General features: G+C 53.0%; 1 protein-coding gene across 4 annotated transcripts; it reads left to right on the plus strand.

The window, feature by feature from the left end:
- The first annotated feature begins 1,525 nt into the window (after positions 1-1,525).
- On the plus strand, positions 1,526-16,595 carry PPRC1 (PPARG related coactivator 1). 4 transcript variants are annotated; one of them, XM_075535072.1, is made up of 14 exons: positions 1,526-1,719; positions 5,260-5,448; positions 6,700-6,846; positions 7,162-7,254; positions 7,371-10,152; positions 10,506-10,559; positions 11,430-11,487; positions 12,196-12,266; positions 13,474-14,188; positions 15,008-15,160; positions 15,248-15,314; positions 15,414-15,535; positions 15,746-15,930; positions 16,203-16,595. In XM_075535072.1, exons 1-14 carry the CDS (start codon positions 1,567-1,569, stop codon positions 16,304-16,306), a joined length of 4,893 nt encoding a protein of 1,630 aa, XP_075391187.1. In that variant the 5' UTR covers positions 1,526-1,566; the 3' UTR covers positions 16,307-16,595. The 4 variants fall into 4 exon arrangements, with proteins under 4 accessions (XP_075391187.1, XP_075391188.1, XP_075391189.1 ...); XM_075535073.1 differs by having other exon boundaries at positions 12,199-12,266; XM_075535074.1 differs by having other exon boundaries at positions 1,527-1,719; positions 15,779-15,930.
- Positions 16,596-18,330: the final 1,735 nt, after the last annotated feature.

Here is an 18,330-nt window from a genome sequence, read left to right on the forward strand (position 1 = left end):
CCAGCACCCCTAGGATCTCCATATTCCTCCTTGTTACTGATTTTTATCCCCTAGTTGTTCCCCTATCTATGGCTTTGTTTGCCCACTGCCCCCTGACCCCCCCTTTTTCCCCCAAGTACTCCCCCTCACTATTAGTCTGGTGTTACTTTCTCCTTGAGCTTGTTTCCCATGCCTGTCTTATGTAAGTAGGCATACCAACAATGGCACAGACCAAACAAATAGAAAACAAATGATTATAAATAACAACCAAACCTATGCATAATTCCAGTTCTGTCTGCTGATCTTTGACTATCTCCCCACTGGTCCTAGGGAAATTTCGGGAGCTGACCCTCCTGGTCTCAAGTCTATTTTGGGGGGGCTCTTTAGGGGATTTGTGGCTTTGCTTTGCTCCCGTCAACTTAATTTTTTTTGTTTTTTTTTGCTTTTTTTTGCCATGCAGAAGTCAACTTAATTTTTAAGGCAGAAAATTGGAAACTTAAAGATCACTTAGGTAATGATAGGAACTTGTAGTAAATAGTTGATAAATGAAAATTAACATATTCTTTAAAATTTTAAATTAACATATTCTTACATTAATCTTTGTTCTAAAATGGAATAATTTCATATATGTATATTCCACATGTATGGGATTATCCCATTTTTGAACAAAGACCAGAGTGTGTCCATACACATATTTATAATCATAGAAAAACGTTTGGATGGATACAAAGGTTAACAGGGGTTAAATCTGGGGAATACAACTAGCTATTGGAGCCCAAGTACAATTAAAAATAATTACGTACATTTTATATTGAAAGAATTAAAAAACCTTCATTAAAAATTATTTTCAATAGAAAAACACCATGCAGTCACTTCTAAGTAGCAGATAAGTGAATAATAGAGGCAGTGGTAACCGTAGAGATAGTTAGAAAGGATTCCTTGGATAACTAGGCATGAAACCCCATTTCAGGTGGAAAAACAAAGGAGAATACTTGTTGCCATTGGAGTAAGGAGATCCTTAGCAGGCAGGAAAAAAATCTGGTAAGGAGTCAATCAGTAGAGATTCGTGAGCAGCAGCAGAGAGACGTGGAAAATATAGGGTTTGTAAACTAAGCCAGCAGTGGTTGCAGCAGTACAGAATTGAGGGTTAGATCCTAGAAGTACGGGTGCCCACGAGGGGGTGCTGTTTCAACAACACAGGTTGACTTAAGGTGAAAAGAATGTATACCAGGTGGAACGTTCAGACAAAGGGGGTGGGGTGTTGGAAAATTTTTAAAAAATATGTAAATATTAACTATATCCTCATTGCCGCGCGCTCCCCATCTCGCCCTCACGGCGGAACACAATAACTACGCACTTTTGTATGCCAGCGGCACGTGCCTGCTTGCCTGCGCCCAGAGACTGCTGTTCCCAGGCACCCTTGCGGGAGCCCGAGGCGCGCGTCCCGGGCGCAGGCGCGTTTCGCCACGCGGCGTCCTGGGGCTTGTAGTTCTGCAGTGCCGCACGGGAGTTGTAGTTCCCTCGCCACAATCGGCTGGGCTGGGCGGCGCCGGCGATTAGAGCCGCGCTGGGTGTTCAGGGGCCAAGATGGCGGCGCGCCGGGGACGGAGAGACGGAGTCGCGCCGCCCCCGGGCGGGGGCCCCGGCCCGGGGCCCGGCGGCGGGGTCCTCAGCGGTGGTTGGGGCAGTCGGAGCCAAGCACCATATGGGAGCGCGGGCTCTGTGAGCGGTGCGGAGCAGGTGAGAGGCTGGCAGGCGGCCCGCGGCTGGCAGCAGAGCGGCGTGTGCCGGGCGGGTGACACGTGGACGCCACAGGAAAGGGAGGAAGCGCTGTAGAATTGATGCCGGGTGGCCGCGGGAGCCGGCCTGGGCCGTGTGGACCCGGGCGATCTGTTGGATGGAGGCGAGGTCCCTCTCGCCATTCGAAAGGGTCGCCGGCGGGCCAGAGCTTGGTGTCGGAAGCACTAAGGGCCGTGCTACGGAGTCAGGGGACTCGGACTTGGAGGGGATGGCCAAGATCTAAAGATGCCGACCGGCCGCTGCGTCTCCAGCCCCGCGCTGCAGTTGCCTTTTTGGAGCCACGTGGGGTGGGGGGTGCGGGTTTCCCGGGAGAACTTGTAGCTTCCCTTCCCCCTCTGGGCGGCCCCAGCACCCACTAACTAGGGTTGCGCTCCTGGGCCGGGGGCCGCGGGTCCACGTGGGGGCGGAGAAGGAATGCCCACGTGGCTCCCGCCCCAAGCTGCCCAGCATCTCGTGTCTGCCCAGGAGCCGCACTGCCGGGAACTGGGTGTGTCTCCGTTCGTCCCGCCATCTCCGGGCTAGGCTGCGGCCCCTGGCCGGGTACGGAGGTAGGGCTGCTAAAGGCAACTTTGCCCAGGGCTTGGGAGTTCTTTTTCTGTCCGCTTAGGTCCGCGGCCGCTCTCGATCTCGGTTGCTAACGGACTTTCCATATGTGCCGGGGAGCTGGCTCCCTGTGGATGGCGGAGGGTAGTGGGCAGGGTATTGGGAGAGCCCAGGCGAAGGGCTGTGGAGGAGTGAGCTGGTGGCGGCGGCTTCTGTCTGACCGGCTTGGGGTAGATTGTGAGTCACGGGCTCTGGCATTTTGGTCTGCAGTTCAGCCCCGTCTGTGATTCAAGGGGAGTGGAGAGTGTCCATCTACACGTGAGACTAGCTCCAGTCCAGGAAAGGGAAGCCACTTTCGCTGTTGACTCGTTCTTAAGACGCATCTTTATATGAGGCTGCTAAGCCCTCTCAGGTGTAGACAGCAACTGGGTGGTCTGTGTTTAAGGCTTTCTGGAATTTTTGCTGGGGGGGGGGCGGCAGAGGGGGAGGGAGCTGTCGTGGTGGGAAAAGTTGGAGGCAGTTTGAGAACTATTCAACAGTAGCCGAGTATTTATTGGATAAGGTGAAATGCTGTCAGATTCTCCTTTTGGCCTTCATTTCCCCATCCTTAAGAAGTGTCATTGCCCCCACTCCTCACCAAGGACAAGTTACCACCTTTCAGAAGGATGGGGCAGGCAGACATAAGTTTGAATGATCTCTTCTAACCAATTAAACAGTCCTTGAGAGCTTTTTTGTGTGTCTAGGTGAGTTGGGTAACAGGCTATTTCCAGGAATGTCCAGTCAGAGGACCAGTGCAGAGACTACATCTTGTCTGACTGTATACCTTCTGGGGGGAGAAGCGGGAGCTATCCAAGGGAGAGCTCTCCAAGATCCAGTTGGAATCCAAGTTCGCTGGTCATTTGTGGTGGTGAGCTAGGTAGTCCCTAGCTGTCTGTTGAGATAGCATTGTGTTTTGGCACGGGTGGGACAATGTTGAACCAAACAAACATGGCCCCTGCCCTCCAGGGTCTTTTGTTTCTGTCAGGACAGATGATAATGACAAGGAGGGCAAAGGGAAGTGCTCTGTACTTAGATGATGGGCAATAGTACTGTGCCTTGCGGGTTCTGGAAAGGAACATTTGTGTCAGAGACTTGTAAGTTCCACATGTGTGAAAAAGCCTCCGTTGTAGGGATCAGGACATACAAGCATTGTGATGGGGAGACAACGTGGCTTATGTGAGAAACCAAGAGACTCGCATGACCATTGTGGAGAGAGGCACAGGCAGAGTGGCCGGAGAGGACACCCAAGACCAGGAGAGCCTGGTGAGGAAACCTATGTGCAGGCAGGACCTCTGTGGTCATATGTGGAAGCATGTAAATGTAATGATAAGAGCAGTTAGTAGGATGTCATTGAAAGGATTTAGGGGATGGGTTCCAAGTAAGGAATCCGATCGATGTGCTTTTCAGGTTTCTGGCTGCTTGGGCAGTTGGGTGTAGGAAAGCCAATTGGAAGATTGTGGAAACTAGAGGTGCTGACAGCTGCCCTTCCCTAGCTTAGCCCTTGAGTGATCTCGGTATCTAGAGAGTTGAGCTGTTTGGTATTGAGAGTTAGATACGGTCAAGACAGGGGAGGGTCTCTTACCTGAGACATCAGAACCTGCCTGGTGGTGTAGGTAAGTGGAGATGGATGGAGCTTAGGTGACATGGCAAAGTCAAGATGTCACCTCTTTGTTCACTGAGAAGTATTTGCTGAGCCAGATGCTATTCAACTGCTGGTGGTAATTACAGGATTGTGAAGGCCTGGGAGGGGTTAATGGCCCAACCTTGCCACCCTTCATTTCTGGATCCGGTGTCCATCCAGCCTTTCCTTTCTCTAGCATCTAAACTCCTCAGCTGATTCACGTCACAGGGATGTGTGTGCATGTGTGTAGTGGTGGGGGGGCCTAGGATATGTATGGTCACACCTGTTGCTTTTGGTGGGTGGGTGGGTGTGCGTGGGTATGTTTTTCTGGCTACAGAAGGTGATGGATAGCTGACCCGTGTTTGTTCCTGTTTCCATCCATCTGTTTTCTTCAGCCGTGAGACCCTGCGATTTGGCGTCCACAGCCCTATTCTAGCTACTTCTGGCCCTGCCCACACCCACACTCATGACAGGCCTGGGCGGTGGCGCCTTGCCTGACAGGCTGAAGATGTTAGTTCTCAGAGGACCGTGGGGTGGGGCCTTTCATCTGCAGACTCAGCCTTTCTCTTTTGCTCTTTACCTGTTAGAGGGGGCCAGGAGGGGAGACCCTCCTGGTGGGGTTCCCGGTAAGAACCTTGTAAGCAAATGTGTGCTGTGTACAAGAGACTATCAGGCATCATGGGTGACTGGGAGCTTTAAGCACAGTTTCAACCCTTTTGGGCACCAGAAACACATAGAATGAAATACTGAGACTTGGATTGCAGTTTGGGGAGATTGGTGTGGATCTGGGGACAGAATGTGATCACCAGAGAAGTGGTTGGTTTGAGGACAAGTGTGAGGTGAAATTGTCTTCCCCAAGAAGGTAAGATTTGAGCTCAGAGGGAGGTCAGGTGACTGTAGCTGAAACTAGCTCCTTTCTGCCCTCCTTGGCTTTGGTGTGTACCTCAGACGGCTTCACCCCTGCCAGGAGTTGCCTCTGCTGAACGAGCTGTTTGATCTTTTGACTCCCCAGTTTCATAATCTCCTTGGGCTTCTGGATGGAGTCCAGACTTTGTCTGCTATGAAGGTCTTTGAATGCTGTCATCCTTTGCTCGTGGGCTGGGCTTCTTTTTGTCCAGCTAGGCCACAGGTCTAGCAGTGGTGGGGCTGCGACTGAGTTTGGGTCCCTAGCAGAAGGATGGGTACCTGGTTTACAGCGTACATCAAACTGGAAGCCCCTTCCCCCATGTCCCATGCCACTTATTCCTCTGACTTGCACCCCCTCCCCTTTGCCCTAGGTGCTGCTGCATGAGGAAGGGGGCGATTCTGGTTTTGTCAGTCTAGCTCGTTTGGGCCCCTCCCTGCGAGACAAGGACCTGGAGATGGAGGAGCTGCTGCTGCAGGATGAGACCCTGCTGGGGACCATGCAGAGCTACATGGATGCCTCCCTCATCTCCCTCATTGAGGATTTTGGGAGCCTCGGAGAGGTGAGCTGGGTTCACCTGGATGGAGGTCTTCAGGCAGGAGCTTGGGATGGGAGGCTGGGACTCAACTGCTCAGGTCGTTGGAGGGCATGGTTCTACCCTCGAGCTGGCAGCCTGGGCACCTAAACTGACTCCTTGAAGAGTGTTTTTCGTCTCCTGGTGAGAGTGGGCCTGCACGTTTCCAGGTCATATTCCCTGGAAGGCTGTTTGGGCAGGCCTGGACTGCAATCCGCCCAAGGCTTTTCTCTTTCCTGGGGCTCTGAGCTACATGGCCGGGAAGTTTTGCTCAGTCTTTGAGCCCAGTGCAGGATGGCCTGCCGAGCAGCCGTATCTCACCTGAGTGTGAGGGCAGGGCCTCGTGTGAATTCAAGTTTGTCGTTTGCCCCGGTTGCCCTAGAGGCCACTGGAAAAGGGGCCCAGTCACTGATTGTGCCCGTTGCATCTTTCCACCCCAAGCCTGAACTCCAAATATGGTTCTGAGCATGTGAACGTGGGAAATGGCCTTTCTTAGTTAAAAAAGAAGTAAAACAGGATGAGTGCTCATCCTGGCATAAAATTTACCCTCTTGGGGATGGAAACTACTTCTATGGGTACCCTGTGGTGTTCTATAGGTGAGAGACTCAAGGGGGCACTATAAACGGGTCCTTAAGGACATGGAGAAGTCTTCTATGCATACTTTCACCTGGTATGGAATTCGAGGTCTTTCCCAAAGCCCGTGTAACTCAGAACACCAGTTGCAGTGTAATGCAGACGTGGGCACCAACCTATAGTGACATCTCTTTAACACTACTGACCACTATTAGGCTTCAGAAGAGGGGGGGGTTTGTCCAAGGCCTGCCATCTCATGCCCCCTTTCCAACAATCCTGAGGCTTGTTGCCAAGGAGATGAGATTCCAACTGTTTAGTGTAGTTTTAAGTGTTACCTGGATATTTTAGAACAGCAGTTCTCAACCTCTGGGTCATGACCCCTTTGGGAGTCGAATGACCCTTTCACAGGGGTCGCTCGATTCATAACAGTAGCAAAATGACAGGTATGAAGTAGCAATGGAAATTTTATGGTTGGAGGGGTCACCACCACATGAGGAACTCTATGAAAGGACCTCAAGGTAGGTCTCAGTCGGCCCTCGAGGTGGTCGATGGTTGTCAAAGTCTCACAGTTGTCCTCGCTGTCCAGTTGCGCTGCGCCAGGGAGACTTGATGTTCCTGGCCTCCAGTGCATCTTGGTGGGGCTTTCCCGGTGTCTTCCTGGAACAGGGCCGGCTATCTCTGGAAGACCAGAACGAAGTGTCGCTGCTGACAGCTTTGACTGAAATCTTGGACAATACCGATTCCGAGAACCTGTCTCCGTTCGACAGCATTCCTGACTCGGAGCTCCTTGTGTCACCTCGGGAAGGAGCCTCTGTGAGTGTGGGACCAGGGGAGGGGACACGCGGTTAGTGCAGAAGTTAGAACTTGTGGGTCCGCTCACGTTGTTCGGAGGCAAAAAGCTCCGCTTGCTCTCTCCCTTTTATTATTTATTTGTTTGTTTATTTTTAAGCATTTTATTAGGGGCTCATACAACTCTCATCACAGTCCATACATATACATACATCAATTGTATAAAGCACATCCATACATTCCCTGCCCCAATCATTCTCAAAGCATTTGCTCTCCACTTAAGCCCTTTGCATCAAGTCCTCTTTTTTTACCCCTCACTCCCCGCTCTCTCCCTTTTAGCTGCACAAGCTACTTACCCTGTCTCGGACACCCCCGGATCACGACCTGATGGCCCCAGGTGACCCTTTGGGGCCGACCACAGGCAGTAGCAGAGTGAGTAAACCTGACCCAGGGAAGCTCAGGGACTCCCAAGGGAGGAGTGTGGGCGGAGGGCCTGAGAAGAAGACTTTTCTGGAGGGAGTTCCTGAGACTTCTCTTCTGTCCTGCAGGTCGATATGGCCCTTGCAGCAGATTCTTGGGATTTCCCCCCACCTTCTTTCTTGGAGACTTCTTCCCCCAAGCTTCCCAGCCGGAGGACTCCGAGGTCACGACCCCGCTGGGGCCCGTCCTCACCTCCTCCGCAGCGGAGTGATGGAGAAGAGGAGGAGGAGGTAGCTGGCTTCAGTGCCCAGGTGCTTGCTGGGGAGCTTGACAACGCAGGGAGTCACATCCTAGACTTCCCCATGTACCTGGCCTGTCCTGAGGAGGAAGAGGATGCAGCAGCAGAGACGGCGGCGCCATCCGTTGGTGACGAGAGCATCTCCTCCCTGAGTGAGCTGGTGCGGGCCATGCACCCATACTGCTTGCCCAACCTCACCCACCTATCATCGCTTGAGGACGAGCTTCTAGAGAAGCCTGAGGACCTGATGCTGTCTGAGGATTGTGTGGTGCTGGAGATTGTGGGCCATGCGGCTACTGCTGGCGATGAGCTGGAAATCCCAGTGCTGGTGCGGCAGATCCCTCCCGGACCGCAGCCTGTGCTCCTGAATGACTCGCTAGAGGCTAATAGGGCCCTGCAGGTGCTCATGCCCACTCCAGAGTCTGAGAAAGAGGCCGATGTGCCCCAGGAAGAGGCAAGGCTGGACTCAGCATGCTTGTTGGAGCCCAAGGAGGTCATGGAAGCTGGGCTGCCAAAGGAGCCTCCAGACCCCCCCGCGAGCACCATGCTTGGGCCCCTGAGAGCTCGAAAGGGAAGGAGGAAGAAGAGCAAAGGTCAGTCCACAGCTTGTATGGAAGGCTGTGCTAGGAGGCTCAGGTCATCCGCTCGTGGGCAGTCTGCTGTGGCCTTGGAGGCTACTTCTCAAGCAGGCAACTTGCAGAAGCAGCCTGAGGAGAAACTTCAAAGAAAGCTGGGGCCTCCTCGGGGTGGAGGTAAGCCCCGGGCCTGGGTTCGGGCCTGGGCAGCTGTTTTGGATCAGACCAGCACAGAGAACCTGGAGCGTGGTGCTGGACAGGCTAGCCCTACTAAAGATGGACCTTTGGATCTCCACCCCAAAGTGGTGGACACGCCCCAAGCTGACCCTGATCCAGCTCCTCTCTCTGTGATTGGATCTGCTCAAGCCAACCCTAGGCCAGTTGACTCTGTTGAATCAGTTCCTACTGTCCTTGAACCCGTTGTAGCTGACCCTGCACTAGTTGACCAGACCTCAGCCAACTCCGAGCTGGTTGACTGTCTCTCGACTCATGAGCCAGTCTTGGCTGGTGCAGCTACCACAGACCCTGCAGTGGTTGTTTCCAGTGCAGATGATCTGGCATCGGTTGACCCTGTTCCCGATGACCTTGCTCCTGTTAAACCTGTGTGTGTGAAGTCCAGGCCAACCGATCCCAGGCGACGTGCAGCATCAACAATCCTGGGGAGCGTGGAGTCGGAGTCTTCAGATGACCCAAAAGCCACCTCTGACGTCAAGGAGGCGGTGGGAGCCCTGAAGGTAGAAAGTGGTCCTAATGCCACAACCCAGGAAGCCAGACCTCGACCCCTCAGCCTGTCCGAGTATTGGCGACGAAGGCAGCAACGCCAAGCCGAGACAGAAGAGAAGAGTCCCCAGCCACCAGCTGGGAAATGGCCCAGCCTCCCAGAGACCCCCACAGAACTGGCAGACATCCCTTGTCTTGTCATCCCACCAGCTCCAACCAAGAAGACGGCTCTGCAGAGAGCCCCTGAAACTCTCCTTGAGCCTCCCCCTGAGGCGGGTGCTGTGCCTGTGGGTCCCAGCCCTGCTGCTTCCAGTCCTGAGCCATCGTCAAGCAAACCTGTGGCCCCAACTCCCATGGAGCAGGTGCCATCCCTAGAGATGCCACTGCCTCCAAGACCACCTGTTGGCTCCATGCCTCCCATAATGCCCACTCTGCCTTTTCCCCCAGGGGGGCTAGGCATGCCTCCCATGTTACCCCTTCCCCCGAGTGGACAGGGGCTCCCTGGCCTGCCTCCACCACCTTTGCAGACTCCTAGTCTTCCAATGTGTAGGGGGCCGGTGCCACCTGACCCTTATAGCCATTATGCTTCTGTGCCTCCTTGGCCTTGTTACCCACCTGTTCCTCCTTCTAGATATCCCTGCCTGCCCCCCCTACCACCGGGGCCTGTAGTGTCTGGTACTCCTGGCACCTATGCTGTGCCCCCCACTTGCAATGTGCCTTGGGTACCCCCTCCAGCCCCAGTCCCACCCTATAGTTCCACCTGTTCTTATGGACCTGTGGGATGGGGCCCAGGCCCACAGCCGCCTCCATTCTGGCCTTCGGTGCCTCCGCCTCCTTTACCTCCAGCCTCTGTTGGGAGAATTGCTCCCCCACCCCAAGTAGGTCCCAGTGACATTCCAGCTGACCCTCCTGAAAGTGTACTTCCGGTGCCTGTGGCTCAGCCTGGCAGCCTTGGGCCCACTGGCCAGGGCGCTGAGCCAATAGAGCCCACCAAGGTGGAGGCCAAGCCAGTGCCTGTGTCTCCCCACCTGAAGCACAAGGCAGCTTCCCCGGTGCCAAGTCCCCAGAGCCAGGCTCCACCCTGCCTAGCTGCCGAGGGAGCAGCTGTTGAGGAGCTCGTGTCAGAGAGGCTAAAGCCGGAGACCAGGCAACAGAAGCCCCCCTCTCTTGCTGCCAAGGCTGTGCCCAAACCAAGGCAGAGTGTTGGCGCCAAGCTGCCTGCTCTTCACCCAGCCTGTTTAAGGAAGCTATCCTTCCTGCCTATCCAACGCACCCAGGGCCCCGAGGACGTGGTGCAGGCTTTCATCAGTGAGATTGGTGAGTGCCGCACACACAGCCAAGCCATCCCCCATCTCGGTGCTTGCGTGTCCTGTTCCCAAAACAAGGAAAGCTTTTTCACACATGGGGAACTTACAGGCCTCTGATACAAATGTCCCTTTCCAGACCCTGCGAGGCACAGTACTACTGGGTCGAAAGTAATTTTCTTGGGATTACTTTGGAGGTTTCCTGGAGACACAGCTCTGGGTTTGTTGGTGTCTTGAGTGCCACTTGGTTCTGTCACCGTAGTTTTACTTCATACCGCGGACAGAGGGACATACAGGGAGAAGGGAGGATGCCTGAGGTCTGTCTAGTTGGGCCTGGTTTCCAATCCTGTATTGTGCCTTTCCCAGGCATTGAGGCGTCGGACCTGTCCAGTCTTCTGGAGCAATTTGAGAAATCAGAAGGTAAAAAGATCCTGTGTAGCTTCAGCTCCAACCCCAACTCCTTTTCTGCTGCTAACCACTTTGGGGCCCAGCCTGATTGTCGCTGGGGTGGGGGGAAGAACCGTCTCGACCCCCAGAGCAGCCCCTTAGTGAGATGGAGAGATGAGCTGCACCTGTGAGATGATCGAAGCTCTTAACGGGGAGGGATGGCCTGGGGACATCTTTCTAGAGCAGTGGTTCTCAACCTTCCTAATGCCGATGCCCTTTAGTACAGGTTCCTCACAGGGTGGTCACCCCCCAACCATAAAATCCTTTTCCTTGCTACTTCATAACTCTTTACTACTGCTATGAATCGGGCGACCCCTGTGAGGGGGGTGTCTAGAGGGAAGCAGCTCATGGCAGCCTCAGAAGATTGGGTTTCAGAGTGAGTGCGGTGTGGATGGCTCGTGAAGGGGTAGTCACGTGCTTTTTAGGAAGTCTGAAGAGCTCGGTTTTTTCCGGTTGCAAGAACGGTTCTGGAAGTTGTGGAGGAGTGATACTGTGTCTTGTTCTCGAGGAATGTGAGGTCTGATGGGCGGAGGTATGGATCTGAAGAATTGCTATCGACTTGAGAACAGGTATTTAGCATACAAGGCAGAAAATAGATGTCAGCCAAAAGTCGGCTATGAGGCTAGAAGTTAGCTAGGCAAGTCATCCAGAACTTTGGAGTCAGACCTACCAGTTTCTACTCAACACTGTCCATGTCACTGAGGCGTGTGGGTGTCTTTGATGGAGGCATGATTAAAATAGTGTCTGGTCCCCCGCTGAAGAAGGATGGGTCTCCAGGCCAGACGTTTGCCCTGCAGTCGGGAACCTCTGGTGGCCCTTGTAACTAGTATGGTTTCTTTGCAGCCAAAAAGGAGTGCCCTCCCCCGACTCCTGCTGACAGTTTGGCTGTAGGAAACTCGGGGTGAGTACGGAGACATGGGAGCGAGTTACCCTACAGCTGTTGGTCAGCAGCCAGCCAGCACTCCAGGACCCTTCACTGATGCCTCTGTGGCCTTGAAGGCTTTCCCAGCGTTTTCCTCACCGCCTATATCTGCCCAGCCCCACCGGCTAGTATCTTGGGTGTCAAGATGGGAGGGTGTGTGCAGTCCTCCAGCTCATTTCAGTCCACAGGTTCCAAGGCAGTGACATGCCTTTGACTGCCTTCGGGCAGGTCGTGCCTGGGGGATTGCTGCACTTTATAGAGTAAACTCAGTGCTGGACAAGGGGTAAGAGTTAAGTTGGGGGCAGATGAGCAGGGCTACGTTTTCCTTGACTCCATGGAGGACACAGGTATCTGGTCCTCCTGGCTCTCCAGTGAACTGAAAGGCCTTTTCCATGGTCCCTTTCCCCCTGGTCTCCGGTTGCTTGGAGCTAGGCAGGCCAGGCTCCTGACTTGAAGGAGCGTTCGAGGTCCTAGTCACCTGCCTCCTAGAATGAGGCCAAGCTAAGTTGAGACCTGATCCAGAGTCAGTCACGGTGGCCCCTTTTACGCCAGGGGAGAGCAAGAGCAGTGATTAGTGCATCTCACTGCGGTCTGCTCTTGCCCTTACCCCGTTGCCATGTGAGGAGAGCAGATTGGCAAGATGTTGAGGAAATGAATCAGGCTTTTCCCTTTCCCTGCCCCCGCCAGCAGCAGTGACCCTTCCCAGGAGAAGAAGCCCCTGGACCGGCTACAAGCCCCAGAACTGGCCAACGTGGCAGGTGGGTTCCGGTGGAGAATGACTTCTGCCTTTGACTGGTTCGAGCAGCAAACATTTCCAGAGCCTGCTTTGCACCGAGTGTGTCTTGGTGATGGGGATACGGAGATCTCCACCTTTGAGGTTGTGTGCACACAGGAGCAGGTTGAATGCCAGAGGTGGTATGCTGAAGAAGCCAGTTTACCGTGGGGGTCTAAGGGGACGGTTGGGTGCTTTAGAAAGATTCTATCACCTTTGAATTCCATTTTCCCACAAACTTGTTAAGTCCTCTTTGTATAAAAGCTAACCACCCAAACAGGCTGAAGAAAGTTCCCGATAGTTGGGCTGAATGAGGGACTAGCCATCCTGGATAGATGGAGCAGCTTAAATGGACTGACACAAAACATCCCTGTGCGTTTGGGGCTTTTTGGGTGTTTGGTACGGCCAGAGTCTAGTGGTAGTCCATAGCTTGCCAAACTTATTTAGTCTGCTGTCCTCTTTTCGGGGGGGGTTGGGGGAGAAGACTCAGTACCCTCCCCCCCAACAATTTATAGTAGAGGATATTTAAACCAGGATAAAGTGGGGATACTGCTTTTGCAACTCCTTCTGGATTTTTCCAGCATGTTCGCCCCCTGCCCAGGAGATGGTATTGCCCACTTTGGGAAACACTGGTAACAGGTTAAATGGAGAGGGAAAGCCGAAGGAGCAGTTACGGGAACTTGCAATTGACTGCCTTGTTACTCTGTTAGAGGCTATCCTGGGCACGTAAAGGGAGCAGTTGAAGAAACCTTGCCCGGTTGTGTTTGAAGCCCTCCTAGCAGGAATGTAGATTGATGAATACATGAGAAGATACCAGAAGATTGATTGGGGGAAAAGAAAGATGGATGAGAAACCAGAGCTCAGGAGACCCTTGGAAGATGATGGCAGGAGCTCAGGGAAGATGCAGGGATGGATGGGAGGAACTTTGGGGCGGAGCTAAGAATGGAAAGGGAGTCTGGATAGGGCCTGGCAGTGAGGACAAAGGGCTTAGAGGGCGCCTAGCAGGTGGGGTTTCAATCCTGGGTCCCCGATGTACGAGCACAGGAAGAGTGGTGGATGGACTGGGCTCTTGGCTGTGTTTGGCACCCTGAGTTGCGACGGGGGGTGGGACACACGACACAGGACTTTGGAGCCTGTTTGGAAGTGAAGATTGGGATCTCACCGTGCTCTCTCCATCCTCCCTCATCCCATAGGGCTCACTCCTCCAGCCACCCCTCCCCACCAGTTATGGAAGCCCCTGGCTGCTGTGTCTCTGCTGGCCAAAGCCAAATCTCCTAAGCCCAACGCCCAGGAGGGAAGCCTGAAGCCTGAAGGAGTCGCAGAGGCCAAACATCCAGCTACAGCCTGCCCCCAAGAAGAGGCTCCTGGCCCTAGTCCAGTCCATGTGGGCTCTGGGGATCATGACTATTGTGTCCGGAGCAGGACCCCCCCCAAAAAGATGCCTGCCTTAGTCATTCCAGAGGTGGGCTCCCGATGGAACGTCAAACGCCATCAGGACATCACCATCAAGCCCGTGTTGTCCCTGGGCCCAGCTGTCCCCCTGGCCCTCCCCACAGCTGCCTCCCAGGAGCCACTTGATCACAGGACTAGCATTGAGCAGGCAGATGGCCCAGCTGCCTGCCTTGCCCCTTCCACTTTGCTGTCCCCTGAGGCCTCACCCTGCCGGAATGAAACGAACACTAGGACTCCCCCTGTGTCCTCAGCCAAGCAGCGGGCAATGCGCTGCTACCGAAAGGCTTGCAGGTCAGCCAGCCCCCCAAGTTTGTGCTGGCAGGGTCGCCGGGGCTGCAGCAGCCGGTCTGTCAGCTCTGAGTCCAGTGGGACCAGTGACGCATCTTCCTCTTCATCATCTTCATCGTCCCGGTCCCGGTCCCGGTCCCTCTCCCCTCCCCACAAGAGGTGGCGAAGGTGAGCTCTGGTGGCCCCTTATGGCCTCTCCCTTTAGGAGCTTCGTGAACTGGTTTCTTTGGGAAGCTCTTGTTCCTTAACGATGATACTTTTAGGCACTAAGGTGTCTATTTCAGCTTTTGGCTTTTCTCAATGATTGTCGAAGGAGCCAAAGTGTGGGACAAAAGCTACTGTGCCCTGTTGGAGTTGGGTGAAACTCCTAGGATTTGACCTTGGCCAGGCGGATTCCTCCCCATGCGATCCTGGTGCTGATTTGGCCTTTTCCTGTTGCTGTGGGCTAGTTGGGCGAGTTGTTCACCACCCGCCGTCTTTCCTTGGGCTGCCTGTCGAGCAGAGTCTGGGCTGGTGCCTTTGGTGTCCCTGCACTCATGAATTCCCTGCACCATCCTTACTCCTGCTGGATCCTCATCTTCCCCAGTAGAACAATTTTTGTTCCTTGAGAGACAGGACCTCCACAGGCCCCCACCCTCACCCCCCGTGCCATGGTTGGAGCAAATCCTCTGAGACATGAACAGACGAGCAGCGGGCCAGAGACTCAGCTCTGGTCTCAGCATCAAAGTTAGCTGGCCCCAACTGAGCGCCCTGCCCTATATGTAGTTTTCTTGTTTTCTGATGGTGAAATATTTTTACAATGTTAATTGTACAACTGACAATAGGATCTTTGCCCAAAGTTCCCACCAAGGACCTCTACCAATACTTTGCTCTTTCTGCCTCTGGACCTGAGGCTCCAGCCGGGCAGTAGGGCTGGCAGAGACCAGGTTGGGGTAAGTGGGGGGTGGCCATGGTGCTCCTAGTTCTTCATGCACCTTAATTCTCCAGGTCCAGCTGCAGTTCTTCCGGGCGTTCTCGAAGATGTTCTTCCTCTTCCTCCTCCTCTTCCTCCTCCTCGTCGCCTGCCTCATCATCTTCCTCCAGTTCAAGAAGCCGGTCCCGCTCCCCATCCCCCCACCGGAGGAGTGACAGGAGGCGGCGGTGAGCATGTGTTTAGAGAAGGGCAGCAGTGCTGAGTCGTGGGTTAGCTTCTGTCCGGGGAGCTGATGGCCCTTCTCCTCCTGTCAGGTATAGCTCTTACCGTTCTCATGACCATTACCAAAGGCAGAGAGTGCTGCAGAAGGAGCGTGCAATAGTGAGTAGAGGAGCAGGCTGTTGGAGGGCTCCCCGGAGTCAACGGCAGCTCTGGGCCTGGCTGGCTCACGGTGGGTCTGTTTTCCTTGCCCCAACCTAGGAAGAGAGAAGGGTGGTCTTTATTGGGAAGATCCCTGGCCACATGACTCGGTCAGAGCTGAAACAGAGGTTCTCTGTTTTCGGAGAGATTGAGGAGTGCACCATCCACTTCCGTGTCCAGGGGTAAGCTTGGACTCTAAGGTTAAGGTGTCCTTTCTGCCCCTCTCAGCTACCTCGATACTTCTCTGCCTTTCTTCCTTGCTCTGGTCTGCCGGGCAATGTAGAACACCTTCCTTTCTATAATCAGAGGGTTGTCCATTTGGGGAACGGGAAGAACTACTCCAGACTCTATCTTGGACTGCTGTCACCCCTCCATAATATGTGTCCAAATAGCCACCCCAGCCCCTGCCTCACCCTCTCTACCAGCGACAACTATGGCTTCGTCACGTACCGCTACGCTGAGGAGGCAATCGCCGCTATTGAGAGCGGGCACAAACTGCGACAGGCAGATGAACAGCCGTTTGATCTTTGCTTTGGGGGCCGCAGGCAGTTCTGCAAGAGGAGCTATTCTGATCTTGGTGAGTGGAGAGAGGGCCTGAGGTCTGGGCACACTTCATCCCCCTCCTTGGAGGGTGCCCAACCCTTTGAGCGTGGGGCTGGGCAGAGTTACCTTCATATCTGCCAAGGAACCTAAGGGATGGGGTGAGGGGAAAGGGGGTGCGCCTGCCTCTGACTTAAATTTAGGGCAATGTGAGCTCCACTTGGGCTGGGGTGGGTGGCCTTTTTCACACCTGATGGTTGGGAAGTGGTGGAGACCTGAACCTTGACATTTGTTGGTCTTTCTCTATAGACTCCAACCGGGAAGACTTTGACCCTGCTCCTGTAAAGAGCAAATTCCAGTCTCTTGACTTTGACACGTTGTTGAAACAGGCCCAGAAGAACCTCCGGAGGTAACCCTGGGCTCTCCTTGCCCCCTTTGGAGGTGCCCAAACTCCTCCACCCCCCTCCCCCACTCTAGGGGAGAGAGCTGCTAGTGAGGAGATGACTGTTTTATAAAGAAATGAAAAAAAGTGAAATAAGAAAAGTGTAAAATCAGATTTTTTAAGGGGTATTTGTTTTTTATAACAGGTATTGAAATGATAACTTGCATTCCTCTATAAGGTGGGTGGGGCTGAGGGGTTCCCACGATGTTTGGGACGTCAAAGTCACTATGCAGACTATAATAAACATGAACTAGAGTGAACTCCCCAGTGTGCGTGTGCTTCTTGCTGGGGTGCCACTACCTAACATGCTCTTCCTCCCTGTACATACATCCTCTGGGACATCCTTAGCCCCCCGAGTTCCTGTGACCTTCGTGTTGTGGACACTCAGCTTCTCAAGTGTGTTGTCTGTGCAACTCGGTCATCAAACACGTGTGAGACGGTGTTTGAATCATCTGGGGACCATTCCAAATGCATCCTCTGGAGTTAGGTCTGAGATTCTACATTGCTTCCAAGGAAATGTTGCAGCAAGAACGTAGGGGATGCTCACACAAATAACAAAATCCACTGCCATCAAGTGGATTCCGGCCCAAGACACCATGGAGGGCTTCTGAGGCTGTAAATCTCTGTGGCAGCAGATAACCAGCTCTTTTCCTGTTGTTCCAAATCAAGGTTCTCTAAACTAGGACTCTGCTCATGTAGCATCTATTTTGCTCATTTTACAGCAGGCAGACAAATGTTTAAAGAATGCATGTATGTGGAAGAGCACACCAGCCTGTGTGATCATGAGGTATCCATGGGATCGGGTTTCAGGCATCAAAGACCCAGAACAAACATATCAATATGAATGGAGGGCCAGTGTGGAGTAGAGCCCCAAAGCCCATCTGTAGACAACTGGACATTTTCTTACAGAAGGATTACAAGGCAAAGACGAGCCAGTCGGTGCAGTACAGCACTGATGAAACATACACCTTTCCTCTAGTTTTTTTAAACATTTTATTAGGGGCTCATACAACTCTTATCAAAATCCATACATATACATACATCAATTGTATAAAGCCCATCTGTACATTCTTTCCCCTAATCATTTTCTTTTTTTTACATTTTATTAGGGGCTCATTCAACTCTTATCACAATCCATACATATACATACATCAATTGTATAAAGCACATCCGCACATTCCCTGTCCCAATCATTCTCAAAGCATTTGCTCTCCACTTAAGCCCTTTGCATCAGGTCCTCTTTTTTTCCCCCTCCTTCCCCGCTCCCCCCCTCCTCTAGTTCTTTATTGCTTCCTTCTCCCCACGAACATGACCCCAATCCTACCTTACAAATTGGCTAGACCAGAGCATGTACATGGGTACAGATAAGAGCTGGAAACAGGGAGTCCAGGACAGATAAACCCCTGAGGGCCAATAATGAGAGTAGCCATACCAGGAGGGGTGGGGGAAGAAAGGGTTAACCGGTCACAAAGATCTATATATAATCCCCTCCCAGGGTGAGGGCAACAAAAATGGGTAAAAGACATGAAAAACTAAATTGTCATGGGTTCACGAGGGAGGGAATAGGAACAAATAAGCTGGCACAAGGGCTCAAGTAGAATGTTTTGAAAATGTTGATGGCAACATAGGTACAAATGTGCTTGACATGGGTGAATGGGTTGTGCTAAGAGCTGTACTATCCCCTAATAACACGATTATAAAAAAATGCATGTGGCCAGATGGAGCTGCCACCTCTTGAAGCTGCTGGAGTTACAGCTAGGAAAGGGAGTGGGGTACCTTTTTTTGAGAAAGGGAGTCCATGAAGTGGATTCTTATCCTTGAGAGGGATGCCTTTGCAGTACTTCTCAACCATCCTCAGGCCACAACCCTGTAACAGCTCCTCATGTAGTGGTGACTCCCAGCCATAACATTTTCGTTGCTACGTAATAACTAATTTTGCTACTGTTATGAATCGGTGACTCGTGTGAAAAGGTCTTTCGACTCCCAAAGGGGTCT

Source organism: Tenrec ecaudatus, chromosome 16, assembly GCF_050624435.1.
Source record: "Tenrec ecaudatus isolate mTenEca1 chromosome 16, mTenEca1.hap1, whole genome shotgun sequence".
NCBI lineage: Eukaryota > Metazoa > Chordata > Mammalia > Afrosoricida > Tenrecidae > Tenrec > Tenrec ecaudatus.

What these genes read in the sequence shown, in the direction of transcription:
- PPRC1 (XM_075535072.1), top strand. Translation starts at nt 1,567, where the DNA reads ATGGCGGCGCGCCGGGGACGGAGAGACGGAGTCGCGCCGCCCCCGGGC. An exon ending in ATTTTGGGAGCCTCGGAGAG is followed by an intron (nt 5,449 to 6,699) that starts GTGAGCTGGGTT and finishes TTCCTGGAACAG; the next exon opens with GGCCGGCTATCTCTGGAAGA. An exon ending in GAGGAGCTATTCTGATCTTG is followed by an intron (nt 15,931 to 16,202) that starts GTGAGTGGAGAG and finishes CTTTCTCTATAG; the next exon opens with ACTCCAACCGGGAAGACTTT.